At 43.3% G+C, this 21,926-nt stretch overlaps 1 protein-coding gene across 5 annotated transcripts in view; it reads left to right on the forward strand.

Moving 5' to 3' along the window:
• Positions 1-21,926, forward strand: part of GALNS (galactosamine (N-acetyl)-6-sulfatase) — a 613,875-nt gene that overhangs the window by 246,089 nt on the left and 345,860 nt on the right. For all 5 annotated transcript variants that reach the window (XM_069635767.1, XM_069635758.1, XM_069635793.1 and 2 more), the window contains one exon: positions 17,621-17,724. In XM_069635767.1, coding sequence (XP_069491868.1) covers positions 17,621-17,724 — 104 coding nt within the window. The remainder of the gene's footprint in view (positions 1-17,620; positions 17,725-21,926) is intronic.

Below are 21,926 nucleotides of genomic sequence, written 5' to 3' on the forward strand. Positions count from 1 at the left end.
AGTACCCGGATTCAGGTGGAGAACCGAGTGAGAAGCAAGCAGCAGAGAAACCCCTAACCGTAAAAGGCACTCAAATGCTACCGACCGGACAGGAGAAAGCACCTCGCCACAAGGACTGCATAACAGAGAAACAGGTGCATGGGTGGAGAGAGATGTGCTGAATGTCTGGGAGGGCACCAGAAACCCTGAGCAAACAAGAGCACTGTGTCGAGGGACCCCAGGAGAGAAGATAAACCAAATAAAGCACAATCAAGATGGGAAAAGAGGGAAGCCAAGTTGATGTACCGAAAATGGGCAGATATTAGGTTTTGAGCCCACCACCAAGTACCTTTGTGAATCAAGTAATTGTATTCGTAAAGCAAGTCACAAAAAAAAGCTCTGGCTGGAGGGTATGTCAGGCACAGTCAAGTTTACAAGTGTATTAAGTGAAAAATATGAAAGTCCTGGTAGGAGAGTATACCAGGCAAAGTCAAGTTTGCAAGTTAGTTAAATGAAGTACATTATATAGCCCTGAGAAGAGAGTATACCAGGCACAGGCAAATTGTCAAGTGTTTTTCAAAGTGAATCACATGAGCGGGTTCTGGTATAAGAATACACTAGGCAAAGCCGAAACTGTGAGGACATGTTATATTAAAGTGGAAAAGAAACCTGGCAGGGGAGTGCACCAGGTATCCTGTGAAACTGAGATGAACAGCCAAATTGTATAATATACAAGTTGTTTTTGTTGATCAGAGAAACTCAGGGAAGTCTCATACACTTTGAAGTTTAAAGTATCTTGAAGAGAAAACCTGGGGAAGGGAGAAATTCCCTGGAACCTTGAACTTTACCCATTGGGAACATTTGTATTGGAGTTATGCCTTTTCCTTTTGAATTTTAACATTTTGTGCACTCTAAAGACCAAAGACATTACCCTTTTCACCTTAGAATTACTTTTAGAATGTGAGGGACAGAATAGTGTTTCAGACACAGGACATTTCAAAAATGGTAGCAGGCGCCCCTCTCCAGAAAGAACATGGCATGATAACCTGTTCTGAGATGAGTTTGAAGCACACACTTTTTGCTCACTGTACCTTTCACAGATGGGGAAATATCCATTTGCATATCAGTCTTTGTCCCGCCCACATGGGCAGTCCAGCACCAAAATGCTATGGCAATTCCTCTTTGAACAAGAGTACCAAAAGCAACCCCATACACGTGTTTCAGCCTTGGTGGGCCTCATCAGTGAGGTGAAGCTTTGTCTCTCTGAGCGTGTGCTGCAAACTGTTAGGCAGAAACCTGTGCAGTTCCCTCTGGGACCACTGCAAAAGATTTAGGACTACAGGTGTTTGGCAGTAAACCCACTTGGTAGCAGTCTGTACCACACAGATTCACTTGGTAGCTGTGGCTGAGCAGTCAGACTTCCCTCAAGAAGAGTTAGGCAGTACACAGAGTATTCACAATAGGCCAAGAGAACACAGTAGAACAGGTAAACACTGACCAGGGCTTGGTGTAAAAGAGATATAATTATTTATTTAAAACCACATGTAGAAAAACACACAGGCACTAATAGTAAGCAATTCAAAAACACTGTCACTAAAAGATATACACTCCCTTAAAAGAATATTAGACAAGTATTAAGTAAAGCTCCACTTATTTTCAGACAGTGGTGAGCGCTTAACGTAGATGGCACTCTAATAGTTCGTTTTAAAAAGGGAGAGAAAAGTAGAGAACAAGTTGAAACAGATCCCAAGGGGTTATTATTACCTTGTAGCAATCTTTAGAAAGGGAGGCCTGGCGGACACAGTACCTTAAAGTGGTGAGAACGCTCCAGCGGGGGCAGTTGTTCCTGGCAGCGGGTGCAAGTAGGTGCTTTGTCCGGGGGAAGAGGATCTCGTCGTGGAGGAAGACAGGAGTCCGTTGCACTGCCAGGGAAGAAACCAGCCGCGGAGTTTCTCAGGTACAAGGAGCGGTCCAGTGATTCGAGGTTCAGTGGTGAGTGGCTTTCCCGCTGCCGGGGTGCTTGGCACGGGCAGTTCAACCACAAACCGGGCTGGGGTGCAAAGAAAGGAAGGTAAACTGGTTGTGCCCACCAGTCAGGGGAAGAAGCCTCTCCAGCCGGGAGATCTTCTCTGTCGTCGGGAAGTGGTGAGTCGGTTCTGCAGGGCTCCACCGGTGGTGTCGTCGTGGTAGGTCGGCTCAGCTTCTCCCTCGTCGGATTCTCAGGTCCTGTGGCGACTTCTGAAGTTCCAGTCCCCAAAGCCCTGCTTTTATGCAGAAAACCCCCAATCACTCAGCCTAGCTGTCACTCAAACATGCTAAGTGGTGAGCTGGCCGGCTCACCACTTGGCCCAATCACACAAGAGTGCGACTTGTGGAGAAGCCCGCCAAAAGGTGGAACAAAGAGCTCGACTTGGATTGGAGTCACAGAAGAGAACACAAACGCCATTTTAGAATCGAGTCTTGGCAAAAAAAACAACCGGAAAATTAATATTAATTAAATAAACCGGCGGTATGTTCGAGGCTATGTGAATTAAATAATTAAAGTTGGTAGCCTCGAACAATGGGAAAATCCCATAGGAAAATATTTGCGGTCGAATAAAAAAAGTAGTTTCCACTGCCACCAGCAAAAACTCGATCAGGGGGGACGGAGACGTGCCCCCTCGACTAACAGACCCTGGGGCAATCGAATTGCCCGACCAGTACGTCCACAATATGATGGTTTGTACTGGTTTCTGTTAATAATTTTGGACTAGTAAAGCCAATGGTGACTTTACATGCCATGGGAGACAGTAGTCAGTCCCAGGGTATGGAGTCTATGGTGGGGTGTCACTATGACACCCCTGTGTTACTGCACGGAGGGTGCTGTGTAACACACATAAGAAAAACACATGAGACCCTATGGAATAAAGGACCCCATAGCCCATAAAACACATTACCAGTCAAAAGAATACCATAAATCAGGTCCAAGAGTGGGAGAAAAAGAGTCTCACTCTTGGCAGGAGAAAAAAAACAAACTCCAGAAATCCAGCAAAGCTGCTGGGGGACTCACTAGGTTAGGAAATTCAGCTTAAAGAGAGAATTCTCCCTAACAAAAACTCTCATCTCATCTCAGAACAGGTTATCATGCCATGTTCTTTCTGGAGAGGAGCACCTGCTACCTTTTTTGAAATATTTGAAAGGAACTTGGGGTTGGTCAACCTGAGTTACCTGGGGGCAACCAGACGTGGACTCCCTGCTCACTGTGCTCAGAGAGGCACAGCTTCACCTCACTGATGAGGCCCAACTAGGCTGAAACACGTGTATGGGGTTGCTGGTGGTATTCTTGTTTTTGCCGTAGCATTTCGGTGCTGGACTGCCCATCTGGGCGGGACAAAGACTGATATGCAATCCCATCTGTGAAAGGTACAGTGAGCAAAAAACGTGTGCTGCAAACTCTCATCTCAGAACAGGTTATCATGCCATGTTCTTTCTGGAGAGGAGCGCTGCTACCTTTTTTCAGACACAGGACATATTTGCTTTGGAGATCGTGACAACGGACAGACCCTTAGTTTTGGTTGCGGTAGGGAAACCCCTCCTAGAATAGGGACAGTGATGCCTTTTCCAACCCCCTTTTATTGTAGATAAAGGTTTATAGCCAAAACTATGAGCTCTCTGTATCCACATCTCATTCCTGTCTCTTCACAGTGCTGACTATACAGGCCCGGGTTATTGGGGCAATTATGATTAGTATAGAATGGGTTAGTTTGGTCCATCTGAGATGAGCGGTTACTTTCTTGGACATGTCATCCAGTTCTGAGAATGAAAGCGATGGTCAATTTTACAAGGGTTATGGATCTTAAAGAGGCAATAGGAGGCCTTTTTTCAGCAGAGAGCTAAGATGTCCACAAGGGGAATTTCCCCCACCAGTTCCGACACTTGACCTGAAACAAGTTAAACTCCCACCCCCGAGATTGTTCAAGACTCGCAGGAGGGCATACAGGAGATGAATGTTCTGTTTGCCATCTTTAATTTATCTTCTAAGATTCTCTCCGACCTAGATTTGAACTTACTGAGTAAAGGCATGTCTGTTGTCTCGAATGATCCTTCTAAGATTCAGGTGAAGATCAAATTAAGACAATTTGTTTGCAAAATCAGATTGAGCGACTTTTTCAGTAAAAACGATAATCAAGATGTGTTCAGCCTAGGAATTGCACCATTTGGACCTAAATCCACTTTAATACCTGCAAACCATATTATATTGAAAGATATCTTGACCTTTGAGAAGGTTATAATAAAAGGCTTTCATAAGATTTACAATCTACATTATAAAAGTGATGGCTGCATGTATGTTATGTAATGTAAATGTTAACCTTTACATAGCTCATTATCTGCTCTTTATTGAACTGACATACAGAGGGTCTAATCGAACGTGGATCCTGATATTTTTCGGGATTATTATCCAGTAAAAAACGAGCATTTCAGGTACCTATGATAATAGCAACCGCACACGCCTGACTAGACCAACTCAAAATGGTGTCCTGGCATAAAAAGATAGGAATGTCATCCTTGCTGCAATGATGCGGTACTGTTATATTTTATAACTGAGCTCAAGAAGGCTTAGCCTGTATTTTATCCTTAACAAACACCTTAGACTACAGAAGAGGTATTTTAGATTCAATGTAAATTGTCATTAATTTGATGCAGAGCTTAATAGACACAAAGAAAGGACCATAGGTTAGTATAAATATTCTAACTCAAGATGGCGCCCGCAACCGACGACTAACTCCCGAGACTTCGAGAGACAGCGATAGTAGACCACGCAAGGGCCATACTCGGAATCCTAATACCTCGGCAATACTAAGAAGGTAAGATAACGCGTCCTTGTATAACTATAAGGGATAAGCACAAGTGAATGTAAATAGCAACCATGCGGAGCTCGCATGTAAATAGCGACCTTGTGGAGCACGCTATCTTTAAGAGAAGTGACACTCCTGAATACGAAGGGACATAATTCACTAGGGTTCTCCCCTTGTTTATGACTCTCCAGGTAAAATCATGCCCCCTCAATAAAAGTATGGTTGATTCTACACCACACCGACTAATAAATATTAGTGGAAGGACGCTCTATAGAGTACCATTAAGGTAAGACTCTGTATCATTATCATTACAATAAGGCAATCAGCTGATGTCCACCTAAGGTAATTATATCGTGGATAGTGACATTTTATATTTTAAGCCCTGATATAATAATACCACCCGAGCAACTTCACCACTCTGCTCTCTCTCTGATAATCTCTTAGGATATTTTGAATTGAATGCAAACCATTTTTTTTTGCAGGGTGTTTATCCCACAAATGGGAATCCTTACCTAGAGAAGTCTCTCCTTGCTTTAATAAAGACTGCTTCTAAATCAACTCCACAGATTAGACAAGGTAATTTTACCCTTTAGCCTAATCTAGAGATATATTTACTCTTAGAAACCTCAGCGCTAAAAGCCTTTTCTCTATGTCTTGTTGTTTTTTACCAACAGTTACAACGGTGTAATACCACGCAAGATACAGCGTGCACACTGCTTACAATCAGCTGGAGGAAACTTCAGTCTTATAGATCTAAAGTATAGATTGTATATTTTAACTCTATTAAGTGACAACACTCCTAAAGAAAGTTCCGTATACATCTAAAGAGAACTGAAACATGTCGAGAACAACACAATGGCTTATGTAGTAACCATTGATAAAGTACAAATGTCAAGATAATGACTGTATCAATCTAGAGACTATCACTATAGTACACTAGACTACTAATAACTAGATCTATATTGATCCTTGTTTAGCCTAATAGGTCATGTTTTGTCACACATTTTTATACAGTGTTTTATAATGTGAATTTTGATGAATTTGTAATTTTTATGTTCTAATGAATTAAATATTATGTGTCTTATAAACAGTTGAAGTTTAATGATTATAACTGTTGTGTAAATATGAGCTATCTACCTTTCGTTTAAATAGTCTCTACCTCCCAGAATAAGATAGAGCGACCACTCTGGTGGGTATTGGGGAATCCCTCCTTATCTAGTATGCATGTATAACTTCAGATGGGCTGAACCGGAGAGAATCCAAGCCCTTCGTAATGTTGAATCTATTGTTATTAAGAGCGCAGACAAGGGGTGGCATAGTGGTTCCGTATACAGCCATGTATGATAGTGAATGCATGAGGTTATTATTGAACAGTGCTGATCATTATCACAAATTGACCAGTGATCATACACCCATGATCAGATAGGATATAACCCAGCTTACACATATGGGGTTAGAGATGGAGTTTCTGAGTAAAAAAAGAATACGATTTTCTAAATCCCAGTAACATTTGAACTGCCTTGTTCTATACCTAACCTAAAGTGCACAAGGATGCCATCCATACCACTGGCAGGCCTATTGTGTCACTGTGGTTCGATTTTAGAACCAGGTGGCACATTTATAGACTTTTTTCCTGAGCCCATTAGCTGCTAGAACCATCACGTACCTAGCTGATTCGACTGATGTGATCAAATAAGTGGATGGATTACCCTTTCATTCTGCCTCTGATCTCCTTGTCACATTGGACGTCGAGGTCTTATATACCAACATTTCTCAAGGAGAAGCTCGGAGTATCATTAACGGATATTTGGATGAGAGAGAACATCCCCACCTTGTTCCCAGTGAATACTTGATGGATCTTTTGGAGATGGCGATGAACAAAAACCTTTTCTGCTTTAAGAATGACTTCTATATGCAAATAAAAGGTACTGCAATGGGGGCGGTCTTTGCACCGGATTTTACAAAATTCAAATAGTGGTCTGTTAATGCCCTGCAAGTGGTTACTAAATGGAAGAGTGTTTCCACTTTTTCCTTCTCCTCACAGTATCAACAATAGGATTCGGTTCCTAACCAGTTGTACTTCCCTGGTAGGCAGGATGTTCAAACGGCATCTCATCAGGAGATTTCTGTAATGTGCAGAGGGGAATTTCTGGAGCTACATAGGGAGTTTATTTAGACCTTAATTCTCCATCCTCAAGGTATAGCTCAATTTCATTTTACCCCTCGACTCCACCGTTTCTATACAATCCAGCCTTTCCAGTTTAACTTTCACTTGGTTGGATTGGAGTCAAGTGTCTCCCTTTCTATATTATAATTTAACAAAAGTGCCTCAACTTTCACTTTCCATTCTCTTGGACCATCATCTGTCGTTCTCAAGGGCCTTTAAGATTGCGAAAGTTACCAAGCAATCCCTCGACACACACTTCCTATACAATTACATTATTTTCCATTGTACTATGGACGCCAAATATTGCAGCCGTAACTCTTAGTGTATTTTGGCTACTGGAAGCGAGTCGGGTAGTTTCACACTTTCCATGAGAGGCTTTATAGGGTTTCTGCACCATAGGTCAGGATTTGCACCACCTTCTGGTTATAGGTGATGAGCGGAAGAAGAGAGTAGCTATCTTATCTCCTATGTAGGGCTGCACCCTGTGTTGTGAGCTTTTTCAATTTGGCCCTTAAGACCATGTACTGACCTTTTTCATCAGTGTTTTTATTTATCACGATTACGAGGTAAGTCATAGAATCCACCACCTCTAAGGCCTGATTTTTCAACCCTCCATGTAAAGGTTTCCCTTAGTTTCCTGCAAGCGATGACATGATCATCACTTTTGATTTCCCCACATTTATGTTCATACCATTCATTGTTAAATAGCTTTTAAATGCCTCAATCCTTCTTTGGAGGCCACTGGGGGTTTGGTCACCAAAACTATGGAATTGGCGTACAGGATCCAAGAGACCTCCTAGGCATTTATCTTTGGTGGAAAGGCTCGAATTCCCTTCTAGGATTTCTCTAGATCTGACATGTCGAGGCTGAAGAGAAGTGGTGCTACGGTATACCCCTGCTTTAATCCACAGTAAGTGTATATTTTCCTTGATAGGCAACCCTCTGCAGTTAATCTCATTTGAATTAATGTACCAGCATACAGAGATCGAATGGCCTCTATCAGACCTTCAGGGCATGTCCAGTTTCTCAGTTTGGCCCATAGGTATTGCCTATCCACTCCATCGAAAGGCCTGTTCCAGATCCATAAAGGCCATATATATATATATATATAGGTCTTTGATTCCACCGCCCTCTGCTTAAAGATGTTGAGAATAAACAAATTCAATGAGGTCCCAAAACCCTTAACAAAACCAGTCTGCCTGTTTCCATGACTCATACATTTATATCTCGCAGTAGGACTGAGGCAAATAACTTCCCCAGAGAGTCAAGAAGGGGCGATCGGGCGATAGTTTTTCAGGTCGGCGCGGTCACCCTTCTTGAATATAGGTACCACACATGCCTCTCTCCGGGAATAAGGGGCTTGTTTAGTCAGCATAATCTGTTCAATCAGATTTACTAACAGCTCTCCCCAGGCATCAATATTAGTGTTCATGGTGTAGTTAGATATGCCATCAGGGCCTGCTGCTCTAGAAGAGCTAAGTTTGCCTATCATATATTTTGCCTCGGTCTCATCAAATTCAGTCGACCATCTCTTTCCCCCTATGTGGTCATTGATTTGCTTTATTTCCTCACCTTGAGCAAAGACGGTTGAATAATGTGCTACCCATCTTTCCTCCGTTACCTGTCCCATCATATATATTGATCTAACATTTCCCCCGTTGTTAATTAGGTCCCACAGATTTCTTGTGTTTTTAGCACAAACTGTTTTAAAAAAATGTTCTGCATCATTTTGCAATCTACTCGCACTATATGCTTGTAGCCAATTTTAATATTTCTGTTTTCTAAGCCTTATTTTTTCATTCATCTGGGGGACTCCCTCTTTAGCCTTCTACTATCAGCTATGAATGCTCTACGGGCCCTAACTAGATCCTCATCGTAGGCATGTCTAGGTAGAATAGATGTTTTGCTTCCATTACTACCAACTTCTCTGAAGTCTATCAGAATCCAGGCATATTCAAACATATGGGGGTCTTCCCTAATGGAGTGTGCATAGAGACTGGAGATTTGGTTCTGTTTAATCCTTAATCTATTTTTTCCCCAGGTTACCTCAACTGGTGGCATTTTTCTCCTGTTCTGTGTGTGAATGGGATCTCGAAGTGTTATGGCTAAAAGATCACGATCGCTGCAGGCTTGCTTCACTACTTAAAATGTCTCAACCCTCTCTGCACTTTTTCCTGTAACAAAACAAAAATCTAGACGGTTCCATGTCTGAAAATCGCGGCACAAATGGCCGTGAATACAAAATATCGTGGGGAAAATGCTGTGGTTTTTTGTGCCACAATCATGTAAAGGATGCAGGGGACAGCCCCGCAACACCCGTACCCATTATACCATTTAAGGAGGGCAGGGGACATCTCTGCAACCCCCGCTCCCTTTAAATGGTATAATGGGGTACACCTTTAACGGGTCAAACCACAGCATTTCTGCTGCGGTTTTCTTTTTCCGGCGACATTTTTGTCACGATTATATTACCTGATATCAATCGAGACATGCTTTATGTGATCCACTTTCCCATGTGCAGGCACCTGGCCTGTTACCATCAGTTTGAGCTTTTAGCTGGAGAGTTCATGGACCGCTATCTCCCTGACCCATTTAATTGCTCTATCCTCCAATTTCCAGTCTTTTAGTGGCAACCCTTCCTTGTTCAATAATTGTGTATTTAGGTCAGCACAGATGAGGGCTTTGTCCTTATCCAGGTCTCCTGGAAGCACAAAATGTCATAGCAGCACAATGTCCAAGATTCTTCAACAAATACAGATTTAAATCCCCTTGTGATCCAGGAGCCAATACAAGTTTTATTCACTGACTGGGTCTCCTCAATCTATTGTTGTTTGGGTCTCCCCAAAGCTCCTTCTAGCCAATTACAGTTGTCTGATCTTGTTTCTCTTTGTCAGTACTTTTATTTTGAGGTCCATTCTCAACCGTGAATTTTAGAGCTGGAAGATTGTTAATTGCAAATAATAACTGCTTCCCTTTTAATGATTTTTCATCCTCCACTTCCTCCCTTAATTTAGATTGTATGTTTTTATCTGTAGGCTTGGAAAGTCTATCGGCTACACAGTTTGGACTTGGGTTGTAGAATTCCTGATATTCCCTTAGTTCATAGCACAAGCGTAGTAGTTTGTCACTATGTTCCAATAGCGCATCCTTAATTAATTGGGAATCAAGATGAAGGATGACCCAATCTGTACGCTTCTCCTTTACAAACTCCACCACCCTGAGGTTGTCTGTTGATATATATCTCAGAGCCAGGATATGCTGTAGGAGCTTCATTACATTCCTACGATGGAGGATAGGTGCAAACAGGCCTAGTATTATTCTCTCAACTGGTACTCTTCGATCTGTGGTAGTGAATGAGGGGTCCGTTCTGCCTTGGTCCCCATTACTTACATCCTTACTTTGAACCAAACATCTTCTCCGATCTTTATGAATGAGTGGGGACTTCATTATAGCTTGCTCCCTCTGTCTAACTTTTGTGCTTAGCACCCTTTCCGCTATGCTTCATTCATTCCCTTGGGGTCTGGCTCTTTGACGGGGCTCTCCCACGCCTTTTTTCCCCAGAGTCAACCTTTTTTCTTCCAGGGTTTGAAAACTCTGACCGGTTATTTCTGTATACCCCTTACTAACTCTGTGTTGCTCATTTTAGTTGGGGAGTTTGGAATCATTTACATTTCTTGTCTTTCAACCTCTGCTATAACCATGATTTCAATTAGGTCACTTAAGCAAGTCACTGAGGCGATATATTTATCCTCTTATTTCCCATGATGATCTTGGACAATTAGCTATTGGTCGTTCACTATCCATTGGATGCTCTTCACTACGCATCACCGTTGGGATTTGACTTTGCTCATCAGCGGTCAGAGTTTTAAAATTCCTTACGAAGGTTCTGGAGCCATTAGATTTCCTCTTTAGGCCTGTTTTTATATTTTTGTTTTTTGTCCATTTATTTTTCAGACTTTTTTTTAATGAGATTTCCCTCAAGTTGTTCTCGTATTTTCGTTGATTGGAATATTGAGAAGGAATTTACTTCATTATTCGGAATTTGGGTCACTGTTCTTATGGGTTCTGTCTCCACCTCTATGACAGTAACCAAACTTGCGTCACCTTGATTTAATGGTGTTTCTTTAGTTGACTTCAGTGAGGGTCTGTCCCGACTTCGCCCCTGTTCCGCCTTCCACTGAGACCTCATACACTTAGTCTTCTAAAATTGCTTCCATCAATAGAGTTTTATCAGTGGATTCTTGACTTGCCAGATCACAGAGGCGGGTCTGCCATTGAACTGAGGCTTCTGCTACCATATTAAGCCATGCTTCAACCTTGTTAACAAAGTTTTCCATACTTAGCATTTTGGTATGGATCATCGCAGTTATGGTGGCCTGAACTTATATTGAGGTATTAAGGGATTCATATAGCTTGCAAAAGGGGGCCAAATAAATCGACAGTGCTGCCAACATCGTGGTCTGTATTTGTTTCATATCTTCTCTCAATGAGTTTACATCACCCTTCCCGCGTGCCCTTTCTTCGCTATACACAATTTGGGAGCTTCTCTGAGGATGAAGAGCTGCTGCTATGTCTTGATCCATTTTTAGAGATGTGTCCTCCCCCCTCCAAACGAGTCGGTCTTTCATTTCTACCACAAAGGAGTCTTGTACCTCCATTACAGCTTAGCCACTCTTCCCCACTCTCTGCTCTTTTCACTCACAACTTTAAAGGTTCTTGGGGGCACCGATTTACCATTTTTATTACTGCATGGGCCCAGCCTTTTGGGGGCACTGAGCCTTTCCCTTCCAGGTAGATCTGATATGGCAGGTTGTATTAGATAGGCGTTGGTTTTTCCCATTGTAGGCATTTCGTAATGTAATGCTGCCCAACAGTCCTTAATGGTGGATAGGCTTTTCCTTTTTTGGAAGGCGATTAATAAAAAAAAAAAAATATATATATATATATATATATATATATATATATATATATATATATATATATATATATATATTTTTTTTTTTTTTTTTTTTTAATTTTCTTCGTGAGGTCAGTAAGATCCTTTGCCAGTTGAGCTGCAAGGTCTGACTTTGTCACTCTTTGCCTTCCAGGTAAAGTCGCATGATTTTTTAATGATTCCTGGGATCCGTCTTCAACCAGTTGCCCAGCAGTTGCACCTTCCACTAGCGGGTATGTAGCCCCTATGATTTACGAGTCATCATTCTCTACACCTTCATTGGGGGTTTGATGACCTTGCATATCTACTGCTTGCTTCTGTGTCGCATGATTTAGGGCTGGGACAGAATAGCCCTCCCCCTCAGACACTTCAGGCTGTAGTGGGTTAATTATCACTTCCTTTGAGGATTCCGTAGTATTTGCCCCTCCCACCCTCAGGCTGAAACTGACAAATTCACAGGGCTTCCGCTGATGCGACTAAACGTGTCATTTCTGGGACTACGTACCAATGCCAGCTCCTCCTCTCCCAATAGTAAACCTTTAAGTGGATTGTTCTAGGCAAGACCATCCACCCCCTTCTTGCCTGCCCCATTCGGAACAGAGATACCAGCCTGATTTATCCCTTGAACAGTGGGGTAGGGGAGGGGTCACAGGAAAAGACAGCGGAGGCATCAGATATAGCGCTCCGTCTTACTTGCAGCTGGGTTTTGGTGCTGGTGGGAATTTTCCTGTTCCTTGCCATATTGTCCATACTGAAGTCCAAGCGGAGAGAGAGCTTCAGCGAAAAGTTCAGTGCGGGAAAGGGGTATTTGGGGGGGGCTCCGTTACTAGCAAATACCACTTGCCTCAACTTCGTTCTGCTTCGCGGAGGACGCTGGATTTGAACTCTTTTCCGGCTTGCAGCGTTAAAGGTACAGAGTGTCGCAATATCACACAGGAGGACAGCACCAGCAAACAACACTTTGCTCCCCTTCTCCCGAGGTCAGCATACCAGTCTGGGGTGTACTGGCGATGGTGAAATCTGACCAACCCCACCGCATTCGCCCTGCACAGGGGTGGAGTGGGGTTCGGCCCTGTGCTATCAGTATAGGCGATTTTGGGAGCTTGCCTATTTTGTGATTTTTCAAAAATAGGAAGTTAGGACACAATAAAACATACACAAGGCTATAGCAGACACCCACGTGCATGTCAGGTAGACCTGTGCAACGCCGGGTGGTACCGCTAGTACTGGATATATTAAAGAGGCAGCTGTATTGATGGCCTCAACTTTCAATATGAGTGACATGAACTTGGCTGTACTTGAGGCAGCTGTGAGTTTCAGTTGATAAGCTGAGTTGCCTTTAGGTGATTAAATACATGAGAAGTACTCCTTGAAAGCCTGAGTTTTTATTATATTCTCTTACATCCCATGCATCTATTACAAGGATGTAAATTTGTAGTTAACACAAGCGAGTTGTAGATTATTGTTGACATGACCTAGAGGTGAAACAGTATCTGTCCCTGGATGCTGACTGCAATGTATTGCCTTATGGGGTTAGCTCTGGCTTCTGTAGCCATTTATAATTATTTGCTGGCTACGGGATCAAGAGGCATCTCTGATCTGGCAGCGATAAGCAATGAGTGATTCACACAGCATATGGTGTTGGAGCGAGAACACAGTTTGTATACCGGCGATCTAGCCGCAGGGTTATGTGTATTTTGGATAACAGATGATTAGTTCTCTTGGTTTATATCATTGATGCATGTATTTGAAAACCCACCTCTTCACAGTGCAGAGAGGGGGTACCATCTAGATGGCCATGGCAGTACCGCGAGGCCATTTGTATCCATGGTAACAGAAGTATAGTTTCATTGGTTAGCGTCTTTGACGCATGCACGTTAGCAGCTGCATGGTAGTACAAAGCTATATCTTGTGACACGCTGAGACACCGTGTTAACTTCCGGACGGCGCTGTGATAGCAGGCTACACAAATCATTTCTGGGTAAGTGCACATTTGAGGGCCGGATACTAGCGTATACAGACAGGAGGATTGGCCAAGTTATTCCTTTGATGTTTACTTAGAATATTTCATGTGATGTCTGTTACAAATCCCAGGGTATCGTCACTACTTCCATTGGGGGATACCCTCCCCATGAGGCCAGGGAGATGAGGCCGTTACCCGATAGTCCCCCTGGGGTAGTACTCAGTGGCTAGATGTCATGGGAGGGAAAGCCACTGTGAGACCAGTGACAACCATTTCGGGAGAACGTGGTATCCCCGCTAATCACCAGACCATAAACCTCTTCCTACAACCTCAACAACCCTTTCCCTAATAGGGTCATGCATTATAGTCACTACCATTTAACTAAAAAGTACTGGGACTATGAAGAGCACAACTGCCCCAAGGGAGATCGAGGGTAGAAGTACTGAGACGAGTAAGCATAGGGAAGAGTTGAAAGATAAAGTACTGACAACCACTGAGACGAGAAAGAGGTGTGGAAGCATAGAGAGCAATTAGTTGATCCAAATTGAACTGTCTGGTGATTGCCAACTCCCTATTGGCCAAGACAGAGTAGAAATAGAAGAGGAAAACCAGGAAGTGTCAAGCCCTCCCTCGAGGAGCCAGGAGCAGGGAAGCTGTGAGCTGCTGAGAAAGGGCTAGGGTCGGTCCTTCCACCAGACAGGGAAACTTTGCCTGCCAGCAAGGGAAGGAGAATTGGAGAAGGCTGCCAAACACTTCACTGGCAGAGCTTGACAGTGTCAGATCCTCCCTGGATGAACCAAGAGCCAGCTGGAGGCTTGCAGTGGAGAACAGGGAAGCCTGACAGAGCATTGCCGAACAAACGCTGTGTTCCCCGTTGCCGCGACTGGAGAATTGGAGGCCCAGGGAAGACCATGAGTCCGACTGTGTGGTCTGTCCAAGAAGTGCACGCTGAGAGGTACCAGACCTGGGAACGCTGCGAGAACACACAGATACCGCTAGAAGATGTGCGGAAGCCCACGGCAGGAAGAAGCAGTTCTGCAAAGTCGCTGAGCAAGCCGGTAACGCCACAAAAGGTACGTCAGTTACCTTAGCGGGTGGTGGAGATGGAAGAGACTGAATGAGGCGGTTGGGCAAGGCGGAAGAATCACATCTCGCTCATACCAGTACTGGGGGTGGGGGGACTAAGAGGCAGTCACATGAAAACCAGTGCCTCGCAGGTTTATGAACAAGGCCTGGGTACAACATGCAATAAAACTGAGAAAGATGTGTGTGAACCATACAAAGTCGGGGAAGCCCTGCAAGAGCAACATACCAGGGTCTGGGAACCATACGTAGTCAGGAGAACCCTACAATAGCAGCACACAGGGGTCAAGGACCCATAACAATCAGAAAAAGCACACAATCAAGGGGCTGGGGCCCAGAGCAAGTTTGGAGGTCCTGAATAAAGTGGTCTGGGGACAGACACAAAAGAGAAACAAGCTGCGCAACAAGTCAGGGAGATCCTGAGACAACCCAGAAGGATCTGGGAGCCACATAAGAGAGAAAGACGTGCGAGAAGTGAAGATAAGGGGACGTGCACCCATGGCCAAAAGAAGAGACATTTTCTGGAATACTAAGTTCTACAGTCAAGTCTGGCAGGATAGTGAACCAGACGTGATGCTACATTTGTGAACTGGAGAAAGAATTGGGGAAGATACTCCCCCCAATACTTGGAAACTGTGCTTTGTGAAGTAAGAAGATCTACAGTCAAGTATGACAGGATAGTGAACCAGATTTGATGTTACATTTGTCAAAGAACAGGGGAAGAGATACCACCTTCCCCTCCATAATGCAAGAATCAATAAAATGTCATAACATTTACAAATGAAATTTCATAATTTCATTGTGAGTCCAAGTTCATCCAACATTCTAATGACCTCTGCAGTCAAATAAACGTCATTAGCAGCACTCACTCTGTCCCATACTACTTGTGCTATATCTTCAATAACTACTGAAAAGAATCTGCTCAAAAAACATGTTCTCATTTCTTTAAGGGCCCACATTGTACCATAAGATGTCGTAGATTATCCACAGAGTCTCTGCAGTATCGACTTGTATCTTACTGCATGTATCTTTACTGCATGCATCTTTGTTTTCTCCAGTATGTATTCCACGTCTGGCCAGAATTTCCCCCGTAATAAGTCTTTGCCAACAAACATGCCACCACTGTGTCACTCGTACTTTTGCAACCTTGCATGTGTTTGTAGGTATCGATGGAGAACATGCCAACATCAATATCATTCCAAATGAAGAGAGCCTCCCTGCGGGAGTACGCACTTGCTGAGTTGAGTTTTGTGGAATAAGAGGCTTGAGCAGGCTTTAACTTTGTGTTCAGTACAAACAGTGATAGCGGGAGGATTCTACAGGTAAACACTTTTACTTTGAGTGACCCATAGAACACTTGTTCAAGGGAATTAATACCATGTACATATGTGAATTCATTGATGTTTTGCAGGCGAAAATGGGTCTGCGGATGAGTCAAGTTGGCTATTTTGGCTATTATGCCTAGAGAATTGTATTGGCCTCTGCAAATTATTAAGAGGTAATTTATATTTCATCCAACATGCAGGATGGTTTGATTCACATGGTCTGGTTTCGGGATTCATGGCAGTTTAGGTTTGTTTTTCAGTATTGATGTGCTTTGTGGTCCTGAAGAAGACTTGTCAATACAGGGATTCAATCCCGTAGAGTCTAAACTAGCTTGTTTGACGGTCACAAGGAAAATGATGTGATGGACTTATGTATTCTGCAGATGACCTCAGCTAGTAGACCAAGATTTTTTTCCATCATTCCTTCACTGTGTCGATTTTCCAACATATTGTCTGTTGTTCACATTCAGGCTTTGAAGGATGGACTTTCTCTGAGCCTCTACACAGAGTCTTTTTCAACCTCTTTAAATCATTCATATACTAGAATTTTTTAGGTTGTCATATTAGTGTCAGTTTCATTAGGCACTGTTAATTGTGTACTTATTTTCACACTGGATTGATTGCACATATTTCTTCCACCTTTTATTCTTATTTATATAGGAGTTATATTTTATAGTTTACATGATCGTCAATTGCATGTTCTATTATGAGAGTGAGTGTATGATGTCTTGTCTTGACTAGCAAAAATGTATTTACATTTTCTTTTTATCAAATCCTCATATATATATTTTTTTTGTACTCGGGTAGTGTCTGGACCATTGTTCAGCAGAGTGAAAGTTTAGAAAAATTGTTTTGCTTATCAATGTATTGAATTGATGTTATATTTTTCTCATGTGACACAATCTCCCCCATTTTGGTTTCATTGCTATTGCCTTTTTTGTAGTATGGTTATAAATAATAGCATGCTATTTACAAAATTGCAGGTAGCGTCAGCTTACTTGGAGATGGATATGCAGAGTTCCAACACCTGAATCCCATTCTGCAAAAGGGTATACCACAACAAGAGAGCCTGTTGAACTTGGTCGCCCTAGTTTTCATTGCATTTGTGAATCATGGACATCTTGATAGGTCCTGGTGTATGGTCAAGTTATGTAGGCTCAATCACATTTGAGGAAACTGTTGAGCGAAAGGGGGCCAAAGTTAATAAGTAGGAATTGGGTTACCTTGTCTGTGAATGTCTTTCAAGAAGCACTGCATGAAAAGGTAAGAAAATTCATGAACATGCATCAAAATCACATGAAGACTTATCCCCAAACTTAAATTTCCCTCCAGGAGGAAGCAATGGCCCGTTTCTGTGTGGAAAGCAAACAACATTTGAAGGTGGCATGAGGGAGCCTGCCATTGCTTGGTGGCCGGGACATATCCCTGCTGGACAGGTAAGGTTCTGAATTTCCAGGGCTCTGAACATTCATCATGCTCTCTTACATGGGAAGGGTTGCTTGATATGTGAACCTCCCTTTGCTTGGTGAATGAGTGCATACATTTCTATAATGCCATCACTCTGTAAACCTTAGATTGATCTTAATGGACTTGTGATTTTTTTGATCAGATTTGGATTTGGAAAGAGTTGTGTGGTCTCAAAGCTCTGTAGCCAATGACCCTCTCTTAGCTTGAGGTGGGAAGGGATTCACAAATATCATCTGTCAAAAGAATGTACGTTTATGATCAATACTCCCATGTGAAGATCTTCTGTAACTTTATATAATATCACAATGGTGTCCCTTAAGGCTACGGTAAAGGATCAGACCTTCATCCTTGTGCATAAGCAGAAAGCCCGCAAAGGTCTGGCTTTGCTGAATGTTATAACAACCTGGGAGAACCCACTGCTTGTCTCCATGAACACTGTAGCAACCAGGGACAAACATTGTAAGCATGCCTAGCTTTGATAAATTCAATTTCCAGTTAAACCATTTTAAATTTCACTATGCTCTCAAGCATTAAGTCGCTGGTGTTGTGTACTATAGAAAACCCCAAAACAAGATATATGTATCTATTGTTAACTTTAGTGAGTAAGCAGATTGTAATATCTGGTAACACCCCCCTAGCTGAACCTGTACATGCATGTGGCAAGGAGGAAGAGGTCTCCCCCTCCTTCCACATGCTGATCCTGCTGCAACTAGCATTCATTCAGTTACTAACAGAGCCATTGGAGGAGAAAAGGGGATACTCCTTTTTTTGCTATGACTTCAGCCCTAGCTCTTTGTCTCCCATAGGCATTGCTACCCAGGTTGCCACCTGACTTCATGTCAGGGAGTATACACTACTCCACTTCTGGGCTTTGCTTTCAACATAGCTTTATTTCACTCTGTTTTATTTAATTGAATTGACCCCACACTACGCTTCCCAGCACGCAACTGATGGAAAAGTGAAAGCCCAGTACTGGAACATGTGTCCTTCCAGACATATGATGAAGGTAGCAACCCTGCTTGCCACATAGTTTATCACAAGCATATAATGTGACCTGTTCTAATAGTGTTGGTGCCATCATCCTGAATTGTGGACTATGTTCATTAGAGGCTCCTTCCTTCGCTTTGGGACTTGTAACTTGGATAGCTAAACCGTATCTTCACATAGGAAACTTACTTGACAGTGTTTGAGTTTTGTGTATGTGTGACAAAGTCCCCTGCCGAGACCTTCGTCTTGTTGCCAGGGGTCTTGGGGGGGAAGAGTCCCTACACAAACCTGAACCCTAGAGACGCTTTTTACTCAAGGTAACATGTCGTACTATGGATGGGACAGAGAATAACTTCTCAAATGAAATAATAAGGCTGACTCAGGAAGTTGGCAAATAATTCTGTTTTAATATCAACTGTCTAAAACGGGGAGTACAGCGGACACCAACGGGCGGCGCACAGCATGATCTCGAAGCCTTCCATAAAAAAACAACACTTATATACTAAAGATTTGTGATATTTGACGTTGTACTACGTGGCAAACTAAGAAAACCTACAGGAGATTGTGGTTGGCTCAAGGGGAACGTCTAAGTATACTTTCTAAATGGGATAGGATTGTGATTGGGTCTCTATAGTCAGGTGGGCACTCATGCTCTCCCCTAGTGCAAGTCATAGTGCAAGTCATCTTCGACACTAATTAGAAACACAACACTTCATTGGCTCTCAAACTATAAGGCTCTTCGTTATACGGCCTTCTATAATTGGTTGACATGCTTGTACCCTTCTGGAACATTCGATGCTCTAGCAGCACGTAAGCTGGTACCCCAGGTGCTGGTGGGTGAACTTGTCTGTGTCTCCCCACTCAATTAGCCCAAAATCTCTCATCACTACTGCCGTTTGCCATGCACATTGTCTTTGAACACAGCCTTGTAGTAGCTTCTCGCCTCTGGGAATATAAGGGAGTGTGAGCACTCCCTATCTTCAATCTGGTGCACCATGTGTGATGCTGGAAATGCTTTGAAGGGACAGGGCCTACACGTCCTTGTCCTGTACTCCTTTTATCATGTGTTAATGTTAATGTTAAAGGATATTTGTACCGTGCACTTTCACCACCCGAGTGGTCCCCTGGCGCTCTGGCGGCTCTGAAAGAGGAGGGGATGTTGGGTTAGTGGGAGGAAGCAGGAAAAGTGCAAGAGAGCAGTGATGTGCTGTTGGCGGCCTCAGCCCGGTGGGTCCGTTGGCTGGGCCTGGGGTGTTTGCGGCTGGTAGTCGTTGTGTACTGTTGTGAAAGACTGTGTGTTTTTGTTTTGTTGTTGCAATGTAGTGACGTTTGCGGTTTGTTGTGCTGTAGGTTTTGGTTGTGTCTGGTTTGGAGTTTGAGAGGTGTATGCAGAAAGGGAAATTGTTAGTAGGGTTGGTTAGTTTGTGTCTCTATCCTGAATTGAGGCGCACGGCTTGCGTAGTCTCCCCTGATGCGGCTCTGTCCTGATCTGAGTCCGACTGGCATACAAGGTTCCTTGCTCCTCTGGCCCCAACCTCTAACAATCTCTCTCATAGCTCCCCTTAACCTCCCTTCATACTCCTGTGGCCAGTGCACCTGCCAATGTCGACCTCTCAGGTAGTGTGGTGATTGCCAATATCTCGACAATTCCACACCACTGTGGTACCTGGCGGTAACTAGGGCGGGCGAAAGTGTTGGTGGGATTGTCTGGGGTAGTTGACTCGATCTCTGTGCGTGCCCCCTGTGCTCCTTTCTATCCGGTGTCACCCGTCCAGGTGCCGTGGGAGTTACCCTCTCGGGTCGGGGATGTCCGTGTCCTTTACGGTTTAGTCATCCTTTTTCGGTTTTGGTTTCCAGATTTAGTCTGTGGTGTTGAAGAGCCAGGTTTTTAGTGATTTCCTGAATTTTAGGTGATCTTCAGTGTTTCTTATTTCTTTTGGGATGTTCCAGGTTTTTGCGGCTAAGTGGTAGAAGGAGGTGCCTGCAAGTTTTTTCTTAAGGTATGGTTTGAGTTCCAGGCGGATTTCATTGCTTGATCGGAGAGGTCTTGTTGGTTTGTAGACTGTTATTTTCTTTTGTAGGAATTCTGCTCCTTGTCCGCTGATTGCCCTGTGCGTTATGCACATTGTTTTGAAGTTGATGCGATATTTTATTGGGAGCCAGTGTAGTGTTTTTAGGGCTGGAGTGATGTGGTCTCTTCTGGATAGTTTGAGGAGTAGTCTTGTTGCTGCATTTTGGATCCGTTGTAGTTTCTTCAGAAGGTATTCTGGTATTCCGAGGTAGAGGCTGTTTGCATAGTCGATTTTTGACATGATTAGGGCGACGATAGTGAGTATTTTGTGCGTGAAGGAGAGGAAAGGTAGAATTCTTCTTGCCGTGTGGAGGAGGAAAAAACATTTCTTCACTGTTGCATTTATTTGTGGTTCTAGGGTTAGGATGTTGTCCATTAGGACTCCCAGATTTTTTACTACTTTCGATGGTGTTGGTGCGTTTCCCATATCCGTCGGCCATGGGATGGTGGTTTCGTTCTCTTGGTCTTTGGATACGGTCATGATTTATGTCTTTCCTCGGTTGATTGTCAGGTTGTTGGCATCTATCCAGTTGAAGACTTCTTTTAGACAGTCAGTTAAGGTTGAATGGTCGGCATCAGTGTCTTTGATTTTGTAGATGATCTGAGTGTAATCTGCGTAGTTGTAACATGTAATGTATTTATTGAAGATTCCGATGACCGGAGTCTGATAGATTTTGAAATATAGTGGAGATAGCGAAGATCCTTGTGGCACTCCACAGTCGTTAATTTGTGGGGTGGATTTGAAAGGTTTTATCATACGGTTTATGTACTGTCTGCTAGGAATGATTTGGTCCTGCATAGTGCTGTGTCTGTTATGCCTATGTCTTCTAATCTTTTGGTCGGGGTGTCGTGGCTAAATGTGTCAAAGGGTGCGGAGAGGTCGAGCAGAATAAGGGCTGAGGTAGTGTTTGAGTCTGCGTTAGTTTTGAGGTCGTCCCAGATGGATAGTAGTGCTGTTTCTGTTCCTCTCACTGGTCTGAAACCGATTTGAGCTTGGTCCAGAAGGTGGTGTTTTTCTACATGTTCTTGGGTTAGTTTATATACGTAGGTTTTTAGAGGTTTTGCTCGGTAGGGGATGTTATAGATCAACCTGTAGTTGGAAAGGTCATCTAC

The sequence above is a fragment of the Ambystoma mexicanum genome, chromosome 1q (assembly GCF_040938575.1).
Source record: "Ambystoma mexicanum isolate Mex_15411 chromosome 1q, UKY_AmexF1_1, whole genome shotgun sequence".
NCBI classification, from domain to species: Eukaryota; Metazoa; Chordata; class Amphibia; order Caudata; family Ambystomatidae; genus Ambystoma; species Ambystoma mexicanum.